Source organism: Sebastes fasciatus, chromosome 15 (assembly GCF_043250625.1).
Source record: "Sebastes fasciatus isolate fSebFas1 chromosome 15, fSebFas1.pri, whole genome shotgun sequence".
Classification (NCBI taxonomy): Eukaryota; Metazoa; Chordata; class Actinopteri; order Perciformes; family Sebastidae; genus Sebastes; species Sebastes fasciatus.
The window spans coordinates 7,447,212-7,467,470 of record NC_133809.1 but is presented as its reverse complement, the minus strand read 5'-3'; the positions used below and the strand labels follow the sequence as shown (position 1 = coordinate 7,467,470).

At 41.7% G+C, this 20,259-nt stretch overlaps 1 protein-coding gene across 4 annotated transcripts in view; it reads left to right on the top strand.

The window, feature by feature from the left end:
- Positions 1-7,265: 7,265 nt before the first annotated feature.
- trim9 (tripartite motif containing 9) overlaps positions 7,266-20,259 on the top strand; it is a 49,993-nt gene continuing 36,999 nt past the window's right edge. Inside the window, exon 1 of one of the 4 annotated variants that reach the window (XM_074661779.1) lies at positions 7,266-8,327. In XM_074661779.1, coding sequence (XP_074517880.1) covers positions 7,503-8,327 — 825 coding nt within the window. In that variant the 5' untranslated portion in view covers positions 7,266-7,502. The remainder of the gene's footprint in view (positions 8,328-20,259) is intronic. The other 3 variants (XM_074661777.1, XM_074609658.1, XM_074661778.1) reach the window with 3 other exon arrangements.

Sequence of the window (20,259 nt, the reverse complement as noted above, 5' to 3'; positions counted from 1 at the left end):
TGTTCCCATTTAGAGTCCAATAGAGCATAAAGCAGGGGATGCTTTAGGGCGTGGCTACCTTGTGATTGACAGGCTGCTACCACGGAGTTGCCCGTGTTTTCGTTTTAGAACTTTAACCCTTTCACAGCGTGTTTTCAGTTCATGAAAGTTAATTATAACCTCTTTGGTTGCCTAAAAATATCTTATTCAGCGTTTGGTCGTACTTAGCTCCACCCTCTCGTGTCACTTCTGGTTGCAAAATACCAAGATGGCGACGGCAAAAATGCTGAACTTGAGGCTTCAAAGCGGAAGTCAACAATCCAATGGGTGACGTCACGGTGACTACGTCCACTTCTTATGTACAGTCTATAATTTTTCCTTAAGGCCATGTTTGTAAGCCCTCTGTCCTTACCCTCCCTCTTCTTCTTCAGGATATATATATGTAAAATTACACTTTAATAACCACAGAAAAAAACACCTCAACGTTGTGATTACTGTCATTAATTCTGACGCATATTAAGTTTAGAGATAATATTCATAACTACGAGGCATCATTACCAATTTCTCCCTGAAGGCTTAATTTACAAATATTGCATCACGAAAAAAAAATGCATTTTTCAGGTCACTGTGAAGGGCACAGATGGCGCTGAATCCATAAACATGAGTTCATGTGAGGTTGTTGAAGATGCTGCAGTGCTCTGAGATGTCAGGAAGTCAGCACAGTGACTTTGGGCTTTTGTCCGCCAAGTTGCTCGTTCTGCTACAGAGAGCCACAATAGCAGATGGTGATAATGTGAGAACTGTTGCATAAGGAAAGGTTACCGGAGGTGAATGTGCAAAGTGATGTTTAAGCAGCCCCTTCATAACTTTGATTCAGTACTTTCTGAAGGTTAGATAAAGCCATGAACTCTGTCATCTGCAAATGCACTTTATACATAGCCCAATATCTCTGGGGAGATTATGTCCATAGTGGACGATTCTGCATGTCACAATTTATCTCCAGTGCCAACATTTAATGTCAACGCAGGAACTAGTGTGCCCTAGAGACAAAAAGTAAAGTTGTGTAGGTCGGGATGGTAGATGGGTGTGTAGCAAGTCCCACAGAACTGCAATTACTATTTGCGTGTGATCTTTCTCAAACCTTAACCAAGTGTTTTAGTTTCCTCGCCCTAACCTCAATCATATTTCATTTGGAGGCTGTCCTCCCAAGAAGAGCGACAGCATCAAAGACATATGTTTACATCCAAGTGACAAAGAACACTTGAGGTCGTAGTAATTGTGACAGGAGCAAAGGAGGAAGGCTGGTGACGTAGATATAAAGCAACAACGTCCACGTTGGGAGGAGGTCGGGGTGGATGGATGGGTCAACAAAACATTGGACTTCATCACAAGAGACCGCTGTTCGTTTCCCGTTTCTCACCAACAGTCAACGTTGTTTTTACCACGTCGTTCCCAAACCTTAATCACGTGTTATTATGATGACAAAGGTCTAACCTAACCTTAACTACGTACTTATTTTAACCCGAACCATGATCTTTCCCTAAACCTAACCAAACTATAACCATAGTGTTGTCACATCGTAAAACTGATTTATTTTTCGTCAGTGATTTTGTAACAGGCAAATGATGTTGTGCTGTGAATATCAGCTAAAAAAACACCTCTATGTGTTGTTCTATAAGACATGAACGAACACCGTATTTAGTCATTTAATTTGGAGGACTTGCCATAACCACAATCTTTAAACTTACCATAGTTACCATGCACAGACATTGCAGAAAGTGGGAATGACATTTGACATTTTCTGCAAAACTACAAATATACCAGGATGCTGCTAACAGTTCTCATTTACAAGAATTGGAGAATAAAGCAATTTCAAATCTACTTCTTTATCTTTAAAGGGGACAACACCTTTCAGTGTTTGTGCTCATACATTTGGGTATCTGGAGTGCCTACCGACCGACAAACACTTTTTCAGGAGGGGGTCTTACAGAGACAGGCGCTAAAACGGAGCGTTTCAGCCAGAGGGTGAATACAGGTATATCCAGACAGACAGTTAACATGTTCTAGTAGAAACCCAAAATACAAGTATGAACCTGAAAATGAGCATGATATGTCCCCTTTAACTCAAAACAAAAGAAACGTCAAAACCTGTTCAGAAAGTATGTTTCCTTCACTGTGTAATTGTGGACCCAGTGTAAACATCCATTCTCCAAAATTACAGTAACTTCATCCTTTAAAGAGTTACAAAACCACAACTTTTCTCAAGCCAGAGCTCAGTAACAAAAGATTTCTATTCTTATCTTGAATATCTCCGCTGCGTCCCATAGAGATTCCCATCTAGTCTGAGCCGTGTGCCGTAAAGCTCCAGCAGTCTGTGTACTTCTTTACTCTTGAGTCGTCTTGAGGCTGCAGAGGGAGTCTGTGTTGAGAAGAGTTAATAGACTCAGACCAACACACAAAGGAGACTTTATCCCTTATCGATGGAGGGGAGGACTCCAATAAACTACGTGAGCTCCGGGCAGGATGATTGAACTGTGGGTTGAATACTGCTTTAACTAACAATGGGGATTTATTTTCCCTCTGGTGTGTAGATCCAGGTGTTGAAGGTGTTGTGGTGCATTCATGAGCTTTTCAAAAGCTGACATGTCTGCAGATTTACAGTAATAAGTGTATACATCAGTCTGAAATCAAGGACCCATTGTTTCAAAAATTAGTAATAAAGTCGTAAATCTGCAGTGGTGGAAGAAATACTCAGATCTTTTACTTTAGTAAAAAGAGTAATACTACACTGTAGAAATACTTTGTAACAAGTAAAAATCCTGCATTGAAACTCTTAGCCTACTTCAGTAAAAGTACAAGAGTACTAGCATCAAAATATACTTAATGTACCAAAAGTAAAAGTAGGCCTACTCATTATGCAGAATGACACACTCATTTTAGAATCATATTATATTACTGGAGTACAATTATTGATGCATTAATGTGTAAATCACTTTAATGTTGCAGCTAATTTTGATTTATTTATAAAGGCCTACTGCTTCGTAGCTTAAAGTGGCACAGACGGGTTTTGCTTTAAGTTATCATTATGACGTTGATTGCACAATGTAATGGCTATAGAATAATGACACTATCGGCGTTTATACCTAATTTATACTTCTGCGGAGATGGTTTGTGGTGCATGTAGAAAGCTGCAGAGACAAGCCGCGCACCACCTGAAACATGTGATTACAAGGCAAACACCACAGACGCCTCAGAAGTTTGATCACATTCACAACCACAGTCTGATCTGCTGGCCACTGAGCAGCTCCACTGGAGCGGTTGGGGTTAAAGGCTTTGCTCAAGGGCACCATAGTGGTGGTAGTTTGCTTTCCCCACCAAGATTAATCCTGCTGGTCCGTGGGATTGAAGCAGCGACCTTCCGGTCTCCAGCTTGCTTCTCTAACCTTTAGGCCACCACTAACCCAAAAAAAAAAATTCCTCTAAAAACAGTGTAAAATGAGCAGCAGTAAAACTTTATTCTGTTATATCCGATCCGGTTGTCTTTGCAACAGCGACAACAGTAATACCACTTGCTGTCTGTTGCCAGTTTTATCTATAATAAAGTATCATAATGTATTATTGATTTATATTTTGTATTAATTATCTAAATCTGCAAAGTAACTAGTAACTAAATACGTCAAATAAATGTAGTGGAGTAAAAAGTACAATATTTGCCTCAGAAATGTAGCCTAGTGGAGTAGAAATAGAAGGTAGCACTGTACAAGTACCTCAAAATGCACCATTATCGTTACAAACTGCGCTATGTGACAAAATATAAAACAATATACAAGTCAATCTTAAAAGTATAGTCAGGTAAGTTGGCAAAAATGTCCCTTTAATTGGACTTTGTACGTTTGCTGATACTGTTGCTTTGTCACCAGCCAGTTAATCAGCAGCTATTTTACATTTGTCGTCATGACGCCTCCGCTGTGTTAGTGCACACGAGGTCACCAAAAACAACTTAATCACAGACTTTAGGAGCATTCTTGGATGTGATCACCGAAAAGTAAAAAGAAATCTGCGAAGCTTTTCTCTCAGAGCCGTCTGGTGCGTCTGTCCTGGCAGCAGGAGCGAGTTGGCTCCGACGCAAAAAAGATGAAATAGATTCAGAAGAATTGGCCACTTTTCTACTCAAAGGCGGCAAACAGGAAGATGCAGTGTGGCCCCGAACTGAGGAGATTACACAGAGAACAATGTCATCATGCTGGAGGCGTCAGCAAGCATGCATCCAAAAATAGCTGATGGTCTTGTTACAAACATTTGGTTTGGATCAACACTGTATTTGGTTAAATCCAGGGGAATATTTACATGGATAAACTTGCCATTTGTTGTATATTTTCCCAAATCTTAAAGAATTATGAGCTGAAGCATTATCAGCACAGAAGGCTCTGATAGAAATTAAACACCTAATGCTTTAATAGTGTTACAGAAGTGAAAAATAAGGAGCACAGTTTGAGTTTATAGATGATTATTATGTCAAGTGATGGTGGAATATGTGTTTACACAATAAATCCATGTGACATTTTGATTTCCTTCAGTACATTTGCTTTGAATCAGCATTATTATTACTCAATGAGATTATTCACATTTCCACTTTGATATGTTTATCAGCCGGTCTACAATCTGATGCATTGGACGCATTCCTGAGCGATTATCTTTATTAGACAAAGACGCCCATATTAACGCTCCTCTGATTCTCAAACTCCTTTACAAAATATGCAAATGTAATCACACTGAGTGGCCTCACGTTGCCCTCTGTGGGTCTGAGAAACCGTTCCGTAAAATGGGATTATTTCATTTATTATTTCATTTCCTATCAACGGCCTCGCTGGGGGCTCACGTTGCCATGGACGTCTCAGAGATGACGGAGGTATTTGGCCATAGAAACGGAGAGGCTCACGGATACGGAAAGAGAAAAACCTCTTTTGAGAGCTGCTGCTTTATCTTATCTCACAAGGTGTCAGTTTCCATGTTCTCAATCTCCTCCAGGAGTGATCTTTGCTCCCTCAGCAGCTGAGAGGAGAAGCTTTTCAAATAACAAACATCCCAAATCCGGCAAATTTCTACTGTGCAGCCGCTATGCAAAGCTGCGTGGGTTTTTATTATGCAGATCCCGGCTTAAGAAATCTCTAGATAGTCTGCCCTGTTTCTGTCAGTCAGAAAATCAGATGTGGAAAGTAACGAAGTACAGTTTTGAGGATTGATATCTTACCTTTTAGTATTTCATTTTACTTTAAAGGTGCTAAATTCGATATTCAGAGCATTAATATAGCAGGAAACAACTATTAGGAGTAATGTCTACCTGAGCAGAGAATGAAGTCACTCTCCCTCTGTGCTTTGTTGACATAGTCGGGCTGGCCGCGCGTGTTTTTAGTGCATGTTCGTGCATGTTCGTGCATGTGAGCGTGAATATATTTAGGTTACATATTGCTGCTCTTTCTTAAGTAAATGGACTATAATCGGCTTAAGAGAGCATCTTCTAAAACAATACTTCTTTTTCTTTTAGTCTTTGGTTGTCTGCATGATCACATTTTATTAATTGCTCTATATTGAAAGGATGATCTGGCATTGTTTCCCATATAATCCCCTAAACAATTAGGTTCAGTAATGTCTACAGACACTATAGTATCTGTTGTCATATCTGGCTGGTAAGCTCATTAACATATCTCTCTGTCTCCACACTGACAGTTGACTCCTCCAATGGTTCCTTGGAATCCACTGCTTATCCAATAGCAGCCCAGTCTGAGCTGATGCTGGTTTCCTATTGGTCTGTATTGAATTGAAAGGATGATTTTGCATTATTTTCCTTATAATCCCCTAAACAATTAAGTTCAGTAATGTCTACAGACACTATACACTGTGAAAAAACTAAGTGTAAAATAACGGAACTTTTCCGGCAATAGGGGCGCCAGAAAATGTCTGTTAAAAAACGGAAAAATACTCTCCGTTAATTAACATAAATAAACTGTAAAAAAAACAAATAATTATCTTTATATAATTAGCCTTTATTACTGTAATTTTAAAAAAAATATTTTACTTTTAACATATATTTATTGTTAGAATAGTCATACACCGTAAATCTAAGACCATTTACATATAAATCACAAATGAAACATGTATTTTTACGTTGCAAAAGCCCAAATTTACATTAAGTCAGAAGTTTTGCAAAAAAATCTGTATTTTTACAAGAAATATTTTTTGAATTCCATGAAATCTTTTTCTTCTAACATAAATTAATTGTTGAAATAGAGTCATAAACCTCTAAAAAACAGAATAATTATCTTAAAAAATGATCAAGAAAAGCTTAAATAAAGATAATTCCGATTGTGATTACAAAAAATACTGTAAATCTAAGACCATTTACATATAAATCACAAATGAAACATGACATTTTTACATTTTTCTTTCTGTCATTTTGAAATACAGACAAAAAATTAAAAAATTTCTTGAAACAAACTGTAAAAATGTTTTTGGTTTTTTTTACAATGTAGTATCTGTTGTCATATCTGGCTGTAAAGCCCATTAAAGGAGCCTCTGTCTCTCCACACTGACAGTTGACTCCTCCAATGGTTGTGTGGAATCCTCTACTTATCCAATAGCAGCCCAGTCTGAGCTGATGCTGGTTTCCTATTGGTGGAGAGTGTGTCTCCTCGGTGCTGTGAGGTCTTTTCCTCTGGTCAAGGTTGCAAAAATAAATTAAAGAAAGAAAGAAAAAAAATATATATATATATATATATAAGCAAATTAAAAAAATAAAAAGAAATAAAGAAATAAAGAAATAAAGAAAACTTTTAAAAAAAACTTTAAAAAAGCCAGTAGTACGAGAGAAAAATAAATTAAAGAAAGAAAAAATAAATATATATATATAAGCAAAGAATAAATAAATAAAGAATCAAAGAAAGAAAGAAAGAAAGAAAGAAAGAAAGAAAGAAAGAAAGAAAGAAAGAAAACTTAAAAAAAAAAAAAAAACTTTAAAAAAGCCAACACAACTGATCCAATGGTTGTTTGGATTCCACTGCTTATCCAATAGTAACCCAGTCTGAGCTGGAGCTGGTTTCCTATTGCTCTGTATTGAATTGAAAGGATGATTTTGCATTGTTTTCCTTATAATCCCCTAAACAATTAGGTTCAGTATAATATCTACAGACACTAAAGTATCTGTTGTCATATCTCCTTGTAAAGCTCCTCTGTCTCCACACTGACAGTCGACTCCTCCAATGGTTGTGTGGAATCCACTGCTTATCCAATAGCAGCACAGTTTGAGGTGATGCTGGTTTCCTATTGGTGCAGAGTGTGTCTCCTCGGTGCTGATGTCTTTTCCTCTGGTCCAAGGTTGCACTTGCAGTAATAATCGCAGTATAGGACGCACCAACAGAGCAGCAGCAGCCTGATCAGCATAGACTCCTCTGCTGTTTAACTTTCTCCTGCTTGTTGTTGTTTTCTCACCATACTGAGGAATCTCTCACCTCTCTGCAGCAGCAGTCATGGATGAGATGGAGGAAGAGTTAAAATGCCCAGTGTGTGGCTCTTTTTTCCGGGAGCCCATCATCCTGCCGTGCTCACACAACATCTGCCAGGCTTGTGCTCGGAATATCCTGGTCCAGACTCCGGATGCTGAGTCTCCACACAGCAGCAGAGCGTCCGGATCCGGCGTCTCTGACTATGACTACCTGGATCTGGATAAAATGAGTTTGTACAGTGAGGCAGACAGTGGATACGGATCCTATGGAGGGTTTATGAGTGGACCTACTACTCCTTGCCAAAAATCACCAAACGGGGTGCGAGTTTTCCCTCCATCTGCACCCCAACCTCCTCCACAGCAGCCCGGCTCTCTGCCTCCAATCCCCCGCAACTCGTGCATCACCTGCCCGCAGTGTCACCGCAGTCTCATCCTGGACGACCGGGGGCTCCGCGGGTTCCCCAAGAACCGGGTCCTGGAGGGCGTCGTGGATCGGTACCAGCAGAGCAAAGCGGCCGCCTTAAAGTGCCAGCTGTGCGAGAAGAGTCCCACCAAGGAGGCCACGGTGATGTGCGAGCAGTGCGACGTGTTTTACTGCGAGCCTTGCCGCCTCCGGTGCCATCCTCCCCGCGGTCCTCTGGCCAAGCACCGCCTGGTGCCGCCTGCTCAGGGTCGGATCAGTCGGCGAGCCAGTCCGCGCAAGATCTCCACCTGCACGGAGCACGAACTGGAGAACCTGAGCATGTACTGTGTGCAGTGTAAGATGCCAGTGTGCTATCAGTGTTTGGAGGAAGGCAAGCACGGCACACACGAAGTCAAAGCTCTGGGCGCGATGTGGAAACTGCACAAGGTACGTGCTTAAAATACATATATCAAGCTGTGAAATGTTTATTATCTGTTTTTACCTTACAGTGCGTCTTTTCTCTGTATATATGTGTGTTTTATTCACAATGATTCATCATCCTCTGAGCTGCAGCAACAAGTCTGCCTCTCTCTCTCTCTCTGATACCTGATTTGCATACAACAAGCTATTTGAAAATGTCTCCTTGGTTCTTGGAAATTGTGATATCTTTTTTTACTATTTTCTGTCATTTTTATGATTCAAACAATGTAGGTGCAGCCTTATTTAAAGGGACTGTTTGTAACTTTCAGAAATGCTTGTTAACAGCGACACCTGTGGCGGGCTCGCGCTTGTGCTCGCTCTAAATAGACATGAACGAGCATCGCTCAAAACAGTGAGGTGACACACGTCAGCTAAAACCACAATATCACTCTATATTTCACCTGGTTGGCAGTAATGTTTGCTGACCAGACGAAGGTCTCTCCATGAATGACTGCTGATCCTAGTGTTGGCTTTTCCTGCTTCAGCCCCGGAGGCTGAAGCAGGAAAAGCGGGTCGGTGCCGGGGCTGAAGCAGGAAGAGAAACGTTATCGTCTCCCGACTGCGCCCGCAGGGAGACACCGGCACTCGGTCGGAGACGGTAACGTTACTCGCTGCGGAGCCCTGTCATTTCGCAAGACACTGCACAAACATTCACTGTACATTTACTAGATATTCTCAGAACTAAACTAACTCTTCTGCAGTGTGGAGTGAGCGCGCATGCACGTGTAGAGGTGGAGCGAGACAGTGAGAACACGCGCGGTGTGTGAGTGAAGGCAAGCAGGCAGCGGAGGAGAGACACAGGCCACACGCGCGCTCGCATATGCGTGCGCGCGCATGGGATACCGACCCGGTAGATTTATATGTGTAAAAAGTTACAAACAGTCCCTTTAAGACAACACAATCTTATATTTCAGGTAATTTCCAGTAAACCAGAGTTGAACTCAGGGTTGGGCGTTATGTCCAAAATCTTCTATCCTGATTTAATAAAAGAAATTATAAAAAAAAACAAAGCTTTGTTGAATACTCGATTCTGATTGGTCAATTACGGCGTTCTACGGTCTGTTATTTATTTATAACAGACCGTTTCTATGGACGCAGTTCTGATGTTGGACTCTGGAGGACCATTTTTGGGTCAAATTATTGATTTCTTCAGAAAGTAGTCTTGTAATAAGCGGGATAATGTACAGCTAGCGGGTCATTGTTGTGAAATAAACCCCTTCAGGGCGATGCAAGACCCCTCTTCATAGTCTGTATGAAATAACCACAATGAAGATTGTATTATATCTCTATATATATATTTATATATTAAACATTATATCATGTTTATTTTTGTTTATAGCTTATTTTGTATATTGTATACTGTTAGAAATTCAATTTTTTTTTCTTTTTTTCTTATTATATAAACACGATTCTGATTCTAAACATGATTCTGAAAATGATTTGCGCTACATCTTGTCATCTCCGCTTCGCATCCAGTAGACGTACAGACAGAGCTGTGGGGATGTTTATTCTGCCACATTGGATTTAAATGAATGCTTTACAATGCACAATATAGGGAGTAGATGAATTTCCACATCTCTGACTGACAATCCTCCAGCTCACATTTCATGAAATGCTGCACGTCTCCAAACTGGGAACTCTGCTGTCTTTGGTGCGCAAAGCTGTCAGGAGGCGACTCTATTTGAAATTCAGTTCACGAGTGGACAACCAGGAGCTGGCCTTCCTTTAACCAACAGGAAAACTGCTTCTATCACATCTGCACTTCTCTTTGAAATGATGAGCTTAAGTGATTCTGGCATGATTTCAGCTCATGACCATTTGTCTCCTGAGCGTCCATACAGCACATTCCTTCACTCTCTATATATATGTTCCACTCCCCTCTGTGCTCTGACAGCTCAACAGACGCCCCAGAGATCATTAGGCACGGCTAATATTGGAGCTACGCTTTAATCAGAGCCAGCAGTGAGGCACAGATGCAGCAGGCCTTCAGTGTGGCTATTTTGGAAGCTGTGTTGTTGTGGGCAGGGAGGCGTTTCAGAGGGCTGCAGAGCTGAGTTTATCTGCGCCTCTGCAGCTGCAACAACCCTCACCTCCACACTCTCAGCTTCCAGTGTTGAGGGAGGATGTAGAGCTTGATATAGATGCTCTTTCAGTACTCACTCGTACACCCCCACTCACAGGGAGGGTGATGTGTAGTGATGGTGTTGCCTGGTTTCCATTAGAAAACCACAAAATGCATTGAGTTTTTGTGCACAAGAAACTCACACACACACACACACACACCAGTTTGCCCGGCTACAAGTGTAGATAAGCTGTCCTCGTTATTTATAGTCAGAATTGGTCTTGTATGTCTCCATTTAACAGACCTCCAGTGCAATCATCTCCTCTAGATGGTGGTGGAGATGGTGTGTCACCTCAGATGTATGAGGCAATTGCAAAATTGATGGAAAAATCAGAGGGGGGTTGATCATTTCACTCACATCAAATTGCCATCGCTTGAGAAGTTGCCGACCTTTTCTGCTTCATCTTTCTTGGATCCAAACTGGCAAATTGGCATTTTTTAGAAACCAATCGATGTGATATTGGTGCCAGTATGCAGCATGTTGCTCTGTTTTTTGGCTTCTATGATGGCACCTGCTTATTTGTGACCTGTTATCTGAAGCTGCTGCCGCCTGCAGAACTGTAACAGATGGCTGAGAGTTGGGAGCTGGCAGCGTCGAGGATGGGCATCTTTCAGAGCTTCGGGGTGTTCCTCGCATAATTCATCAGGGGAAAAAACATTTTCCATATCCTGCAGATACACTGTAGCTTCTCATGAGTCACTTGTCCTTATGCATAATGCACATATAGTGTAGAAAGTCAAGGAGGTGGTGGCACTGGCTTCCTCTGAAATCTGATTGGTCATTCTCCAGATTTTCTCATACTTTACTGGGAGTTCAAGTAGGGCTGGGTGATCATTCAATATGATAATTTATTGTCTTCATTGTGGTTATTTCATACAGACTATGAAGAGGGGTCTTGCATCGCCCTGAAGGGGTTTATTTCACAACAATGACCCGCTAGCTGTGCATTATCCCGCTTAATACACAACTACTTTCTGAAGAAATCAATAATTTGACCCAAAAATGGTCCTCCAGAGTCTGAGATCAGAACTGCGTCCATAGCAACGGTCTGTTATACATAAAAATCAGACCGTAGAACGCTGTAATTGACCAATCAGAATCGAGTATTCAACAAAGCTTTGTTTTTTTTATAATTTCTTTTATTAAATCAGGATAGAAGATTTTGGCCATATCGCCCAACCCTGAGTTCAACTCTGGTTTACTGGAAATGACCTGAAATATAAGATTGTATTGTCTTAAGTAAGGCTGAACCTTCATTGTTTGCGTCATAAAATGTCAGAAAATAGTAAAAAGAAATCCCAATTTCCAAGAACCAAGGAGACATTTTCAAATAGCTTGTTGTATTGGTAGTGTACAGTGGGTTTATAGAGCTTTTCGGCTAGAAACAGCTGCCTGCTGCTTCTGGAAGTGTGGAAGAGCGGTGAGATTGAATCAAAACAGTAAAGTTGCGGGCCATAAAACCAAAACAATGAGCTGAAAGACACTAAAACGTTCTGAGGAGCTGAGAGTAACTGAAGAGTTGGGTGATGATTCTCTCTGGGTTCATCACAACGAGCGACACCTGTCGTTAGTCATTTGATCCACTTTATATAACGGCTAGTGCAGCTTTAAGGTTTGGCTTTGGCTGGATGCAAAACCAGGCAGTATTCAAATACACGTTATTTCATAAAACCTCATAAAAAACTCATAAAACCAGAGCAAATACATACATACATACATACATACATACATACATAAACACACATTAGCGTCTTGCTTTTTTTCCTTTAAAACTGATCAAAGCCGTTGGTTGTCTGATCTTGTGACTGGGCTGCTGCATGTTGTCAGCATCACCGTCTAATGTTGATGCATGAAGAACAACACTAAGAAACTTGAACCTTGTTACTTTGCGACAAAAATCTTGAATCCACTCCTTCAGCATTTACATTTCAGAGCAGAAAACACGCTCGCTTGTATCATTTAATAAGATCTCTTCTATTTTCCAACTGGGGTTTTTCTTCAAGGTTTCTAATCTGCGCCATCATCATCATCGTCGCCGTCGATGTCGTCTCAGTACGTTGGGACAAACTGTGCTCTCTCTATCTTTGTGAAACATTTCTCTCTTTATGGAGACGGAGTTGAACCACCTGCCGCCATGGCAACCAAATCCCTCTTGATGTTGTGCAGAGCAGCAGAGGTCTCCAAGATACCGGACCCCACGAGGAATCCATCCCAGATGCTTTACAGCCTTTCCCCTCCTCCTTCTACAGTACATGTGTGTCTAAATGAACGTGGCTGCAGATCATTACTCCCACTTTCCTTTCTCAGACGTCTTCTTAACTTCTCCGCTTGTCTCACGGGCTATAAAAACCCACCGTGTTTTATCTCTAACGCCTCCCTTTTGGACTGCGTGACCGTGTCTAAACCGTGATGGTAATCAATTTCATGTCTCCAAAGTCAATTCCAGTCACAAAAGACGAGTAGAAATTTAAGAGCTACATCCCCCATCTCTGGTCTGCCTCTTCAGATTTGTGTCAGAGGGTTTTATGTGGTGACAGGATGTCTGCGTTAATCTCTGTAAATCACATTAAAAACAGTAAAGGGGCATCGTCAGAGTGTTAAATCTCTACATGGTGAGTGGTCCTCGGCTCTTCACGGGTGTCACAAGGGGTCGCGCGGGACCCCGAATGCAATCTAGGTCAAGTTCTGTCGCCTCAGTGTGTTTAGTGGCAATTAAAGGTGATTAATCACACAGAAGCTTAAGCACAAGAAGATGCGTTGGTGTGCAGAAAATAAGCAGCAGATTGTACCAGAAAATTTGCAATTTGCCCTGTTGCCACAGGAGGAGAGATAAATCAGAGGAGATTTGAACCCAGACGTCCCTTTGAGCTCTGCAGAAAGAGGTTGGAGAAGTGAGTAATTTCAGGAATTCACAAGTGATTTAGGGAATATTTCACTTCCAGCGTGCACATGTGTTCCCCTTTAATGTCACCACGCGTTTGATCCTGAGCCTCCTGACATAAACAGAAGGCCTGCACACAAAGTCAACACAGACGGATGCTCTCATCCAGGATGCCCCAGAAAGCCGGCTAATGAGGACAGACAGAGCAGGTACTGGGACGAATATTAAAAGACTCGTCTCAATCTTGAGGCCGATGTTTGTCGGCGGCGGTTGATTCGTGTCTGGATGAGTGACCTGCAGCTCTGCCCGAGCTCAGCGGGAGCAGGAAGGGAAAAGCCTTGAAGAGTCAGACACTGGCGGCGGGATCCCCGTCCTTCTCTCCTGGTTTAACTCCTGTCTGCTAATAGTAATGAGGCTGGCTGTCAGTCTGGATCCATTGTACCCTCAGTCGGTCCCGCTGTGCTGCTGCTCAACACGCAGGACTTCCAGACAAAGACCAGCATGCAACTGTTCCATACAGAGGATTAATGAACTTTATTGGTTTAATGTACCGTGCAACCATTAGTCCAGATGCAAAGTACAGTATGACGGCTCTAACATAAATGACTGCATGGCAACTACGAGTGTGAACAAATCTTTTTCACAGAAATTGGTAGAATTCATTAGCAACATGAATATTTGGAGATGCAGTACAGCTGCCGATTTAACTTATCATTTGCAAATACTGAGATTAGAAGTCTCTGACCAAAGTTATTTTGCTCATGTAACATCAAAACATATGTCATCTAGTCACATGCTTCAAACACAGGCTTCTGCAACTTCAAACAGAACCAAAGCAGAGTGCAGCATTAATACGTTAAATGATTCTGCCGTGTCTCTAGCGAAACAGCTTTGATAAACCGACTGCAGTTAGCGACCAGCTGGTGAACATTGAGGTGCATTTAGCAGCTAAAGAGCCAGATATTTACCTCGGAAACAGGTGAAGATTGGATCAACGCTATAAGGAGAGTGAATATTGGACTGATAGGTGTCAATGTTGTGTTTACAGCTTGTCCCCAAGTGGTGAATGATTTTAATTAATGCTGCTTTAATATACAGTATTTAAAACATGATCTTTCAACAGATTATATGATGCAGACTTGTGGTGGTGAGTGAGTCCTGTCGATAGTTAAAAAATACATTTGAATTTAGAAATAATAGATAGTAGAAAAATAGATAAATTACAGTATGAATAATGTAGGATTCTGGACTTGATTGGACTGTGGTTGGTCCCAATTCTAATTTAATGTTGTTGGTTTTTGTTGGTATTCTCAGTTTCAGTATATTGGATTTATACCATGTGTTTATTGAAAAACATTACATGAGTAAATAAGGATGTTAGCATATTCATAAATTGATGCATTATGATACAGATTGTTTTACCTTGCATGGCAATGTCACAAGATCACAAAAGAATTGCAGGATCACATATCACACTAAATGTATATGTAATGTAAATCAGCTTTTATTGTCACCAGGTACATTGTACACACAGCAGAGCACACAGTAGAATTGATTTTCTGCATTTAACCCATCCTAGTATTAAGAGCAGTAGGCAGCTACTGGATAGCGCCCAGGGAGCAGTTTGGGGCTCCAATGCCTTGCTCAAGGGCACCCCGACAGTGCCCAGGAGGTGAATTGGCATTTCTCCAGCAGCTACGGGTCCACAGTCCGTACTTGGTCCGTGCGGGGACTTGAACCGGCCACCCTCCGGTTCCCAAGCCAAGTCCCTATGAACTTGGACATAGGGACAAAAATCCATCTTGTCAGGCTTCAAGTAATGCGTTTGTGTCCAGCAAGCCAGATCACGAGCCATTAATGGTCCTGTGAGGAGCTACTGGCAACTTCGGGTGTGGCTTAGGTGTGTGTGGCGACACAGAGAGGCGAATGTTCCTTCGAAACAACAACGGAGGCTCTTGAAGAAGTTAGTGTAACTGTAACAGCATCAGTTTTATCAAAACTGGATAGTATTTCTTCATTGAAAGAAGAACAGAGAACAACACTGAAGGCTTTTCTCGATGTAAAAGATGTTTTCGCTCTTCTCCTGACTGGCGCCGGCAACAGTTTGATTGACAGATAGTTCATCCAATCACCTGCCAAGTATTTTTTTTTAAGTGCCTACCCTTTTCCAAACAGTTTCCAATGACGGCTTCTCAGATGGTTCTGCATATAAGTATCTGGCGGGTCAGGTTACAGATTTTTGGCCATATCACCCAACTGTACTCAGAAACAGCAAGTCATGACTGTTGTGTTTAGTGTTTTTTTCTTGTGAGTGAAGTCCTACATTGTTTATGACAAGTCAGTCAGCAGCCTGTGGTGACAACGAGGACTTAAGTACGTCGTCTTTGCTAAAAGTGATTCTGTGCAGATAAAAAACACGATTGCTCGATTGTTCATGATAGCAGACTGTGATTCACTGATATGGGGACGAGACAAATGAGGACGGAGGCGGGACAGAGGTCTATAGAGAATGAAATTTCACAGTGGGGCGTCAAAGCCGTTTAGGTTGACGCTGCTCCATTACAGGCGGTGATATTTACCCCTCGAGCTGCCATGTAAAGAGATTAGCTGTGTAAATGTTAATGAAAGAGGGAGATAAAGGAGAGGAAAATTAGAATGACCCAGAATGCCCAAAGAGAGGAAGTGAAACAGACGCCGAGCAGGAAGGAGAGGCAGAGCGACGCTGGATGTCTCATCGAGTTTGAAGATACTCTACAGAATATTTCATGTCCAGTCGGGTCATCTTGTCATCTTGGCTCCACACAGGAAACATTGGCTTATGCACTGAAGGTATTTTTGTTTTGACATATTTTTATATAACTTCTCTGGGCGGGAACACGGACCAGCTGAATATTTCAGCTTGCTCCAGGCGGGGAACTGGAAAGAGATAAATGCCTCAAAACTCCAATGTGCCAGTTTCCCTTTGTGGCCCGACTTGGAAAGAAAGAAAGTTTTTTTTTCTCTGCATAAATGAGTCCAAACCAAAAGAAAGTTATCAGATTTTTAAAACAGAATGAGTAATTGTGCTCCGTCACATCTGGCTGCCCTAACACAGTCAGCCCACATTAAATGAGGACATCAGTTACATAAGAAAGTGAGCTCTCAACCTGAAATGTGTGCAGCAGATGATGAGGACAGGTTACAGCCTGCAGTGACCCTCTTCTCATCAGCGCCAACGCCATAATTATCATCAGCATAACCATCATCAGAGACATTGTTTTGATTTGGATGATAAGGTTACAAACTTAGAAGAGGAACTGATGTAATTATCCTCAGTCTGTTATCAGCGTCATGACTCAAACACAAACAAGACTTTACAGAGCAGAATATGAACAGAGCTTTATCTTATTGAGTTAAATGTTGGTGGGTGAGGTCAAAATCCAGGATGGCACAAAATCGACAGACTTGAAAAGAGCTTCTGTGATCCATGATCTCGGATCTCAGAGGTTCAGGTGGACAGCAATCTCGGAGCCCATCCGCTATCAGTCTGAAGATGGATAAGCCTCTGGGGGTAAATGGCTTTATTTCTTGGAATTCAGGTGAAGCCAGCGGAGATCCGGGCCAAGACATCCTCTTCTGCGCGCTGCTTATTGTTTACAGTCCGATTAGCAACTTGAGATGCAAGACTGGAGTTGAGAGACGACGTGTACGACCGGCTTGTTTCACAAGTAGCCAGTTTACAAGCTAATTTTAAACCAATAAAAAGCGAAATCATCTTCGGACGATAGCCGCCCCTTTTGCTCGCCACACGGACTGCTTACCTGCATTCAACCAAAGCCCACTCAAAAGTGATACTACTCGGACTACAAACGGAAACCAGAGCACCTCCGATGCCAAAATCTTGTCCCGCCGCCTACAGATTCTACATGTGAATACACAACCTGTTTATAGAGGTCAGGTTGACAGTTAAAGAAAGTAGCCTGATGCACCATGGCAACAGAAAACTCCTGTTTCTGATTAGCTGAAAGCTGTCTAGTAAAAGGCTATATTGGGACACCTGTAACATTGTTCTTATCTAATCTGTCCTCAACTCCCCCTCTTTTATATTAGACTGCAAGTAACCATGGCAACAATACTGACACAGTTACAGTAAATGATGGTTAACCAAATATATACAGTAGTAAAGAAACACCATTTCTTTCAGCTTTCTTGTTTTGTTTTCATAAAAGTGACCGTGGTGTAAGCATGAAAATGGATTCTGAACATAATGACCAAAAAGGTGTCCACCTTGGTCATTCATTCCTTAAATTGAGGCAACTTGTCATTATTGCTTTCATAGCTGATTGGTGGTTTGATTGGACATTTATCTGGCCGACGCGTTCTCATCCCGTCACATACTGACGCTTTGTCAGACCTCTTTCCGTCCCAGTAAACACATGCTTAGTGAATGCTTTAAATGTGGTGTAGTTAAAGACGAGAGTATCTGATACCTGACTGAATGACCTGACAGGACCTTTAAAACATCTTCCTCTTCCACAGTTTTAACAGCATACGCTCCTCATTTTCTGTACTTGATGACACATTCAAACAAGATTATCATATATAGGCGACTTGATCATCTGCAGAAGACGCCGCCCTCGCCAGATAAATCCAGCACTGACAAGAATAGATCACTTCTGCCCCATTTACTGCTGTGCTGTCCCAGGTGTCCGTCAAATAAGGACTCAGAGGGAAAGCAATGGCAACTTTTTTTTTCACTGAGTTTCATGGCTTTTTTGTGTGTGGATAGTTAACGACTTCCTCTGCATTATTGATGACGGCAGATATAAGCGATGAATAATGCACCGGCCACTTAGGATCTGCTCGTGGAAGATGGGTGTCGTACGGGATCTTGTTAAACACGGAGGAGTATCACAATCTGGTCAAATCTTAACTCTTCCAGCGTGTTGGAAGATGTAAGAGCTTAATTTTTAACAACAGAAAGGCTCCCGAGACGGTAAATATCATGAAGTCGCCTGCTTAATATTTCAAGCTGTATTCTCTGAGGGCTGCGGCAGTGCGTGTAAACAACAGCAACCTTTCATGTTGGAGTCTCTGGTTACTGATAACTGTAGGGGGAAACACAATCAGTAATCAAGCTGTGCAAAATCACATCCATTTTCACTTTCTTTCATCGTAGGCCTTCAGTGGAAGTTTGTTTGGTGTTTTCTGTCACCACAAGTTGACCTCACCCTCTATTTATGCCTGTTTACAGTGTGTAACCAAAAGACACACAGGATTAAATTAGGCTGAAGGGACTGTTTACAGAGCACCAGAGAAAGTACTTAACCCTGAAGCTCTGAGAAAGAGCAGGACACTTCAAATATTTCTCCGAGAGGTAACGCAGCTTTTTGAAATTAGGTTATGGGAACTCAAAATCTATCTTTACCGTGGAAACATTTTATGCATATATGTGTATTTTAATTGGCTTGAAGAGTAATGCTTTTCCTCTGCTGCGGCTTTAAGAGCTTAGCAGTGACATTACACCTACCTCCCTCTTTCCTTGCACTTCCCACTTCCTAGTGGGGGCTTTAATCCAAATTGGCTCTGACGCCTCTCTGACATCCGCGTTTTCCTGTGACAGATTGGCTAGTTCGCTCGGCCGCGGCGAGAAAATGAAACACGCCGAATGGCCCTGGAGCCGCTTGTGAATTATTCATGCACGTGTTCCCACTCGGCTTAATTACTGAGATGATTAGCGCTCCCAAATAGCAGGGACATCCTAAACCCCACCACCAACCAACACCACCTCAACAAATCCTTCATAGCTCATTGCAAACATTTCAGCATCTATTTCTCTAATGTTGCATGATGCTTTTATTTCTGTCACTGAACAAGTTTGAATTTGTGTTGCGTTAATGTGAGTGGAGAGCTGTTCTCCAACTCTTAATAGTTCTCATCAATCATTCTAGAAATGGAAATCTCTTCATGTTGAACACAATTGACTGGTCACTAAGAGTTTGGATGGTTTTTAGCCTTTCCAGTACATAAAACACAAGAGCAAAAGTGTCAGTTATGTAATAAACAAAATGTTTCTCTGCTCTAAAGTAAGCTGCAAACGTTAGCATGCCCGGCTAACTATCTTACTCCCTACAGCAGTATCAAGCAAAGCAAATAGAGCGATAGTACGTAGGGCCTAAGAGCTTGGAGGGGGGTGTCTAGGGTGACCATATTTTCAAACCCCCACACCGGGACCCTTAAATGTACTGCACGTTCATGCATGCGACCATGTATGCGCTTATGCATGCACCATAGACGCTATCATCAGGATCGGGGACAATTTATTTCAGCTCTTAGCACACCTACCAAGTGACCTTTCAGTAGAGACGTCTTAGTAGTAGTTTTGTCTCCCAAAATCTTTATAGTTTATTTGAAAACTGTATAACAACGCTAGTAAACACAAAAGGTAAGGGTTGCATTGGTGTAATATAACGTATTTATTGATTGTCAGATATCTTTTAAGACTACAATCACACAGTATTTGTCAGTGTGCACAAGCACAGGCTACCGGCTAAATGGCAGACTGTGACACATTCTCTGCCAGCTATTGTATATTGCTATCTGGCTGTCTTAATATGATCTTTTATATTGAAATTTCCACCCTGAGGGGCCAAAAATGTTCTCTTGCTGTGTGTCCAGAACATAGCAGTTTGGAAGGAAGGAGCCTCCTGGAGCTCTTTGGAAAAGACCGACTTTCTCTTCAGCATGACAGCTAACCGTTATTGTAACGATCAGTAACAGCCTTGACAACAACACTTTGATTGATTTACTCATATACAGACAAATCAGTGTTGAATTTAGACGCATGGTGCATTGGTTATGTTTTCATATGGGATTAATGACTGGGACAGAACATGATAAACATCTATGGAAGCGC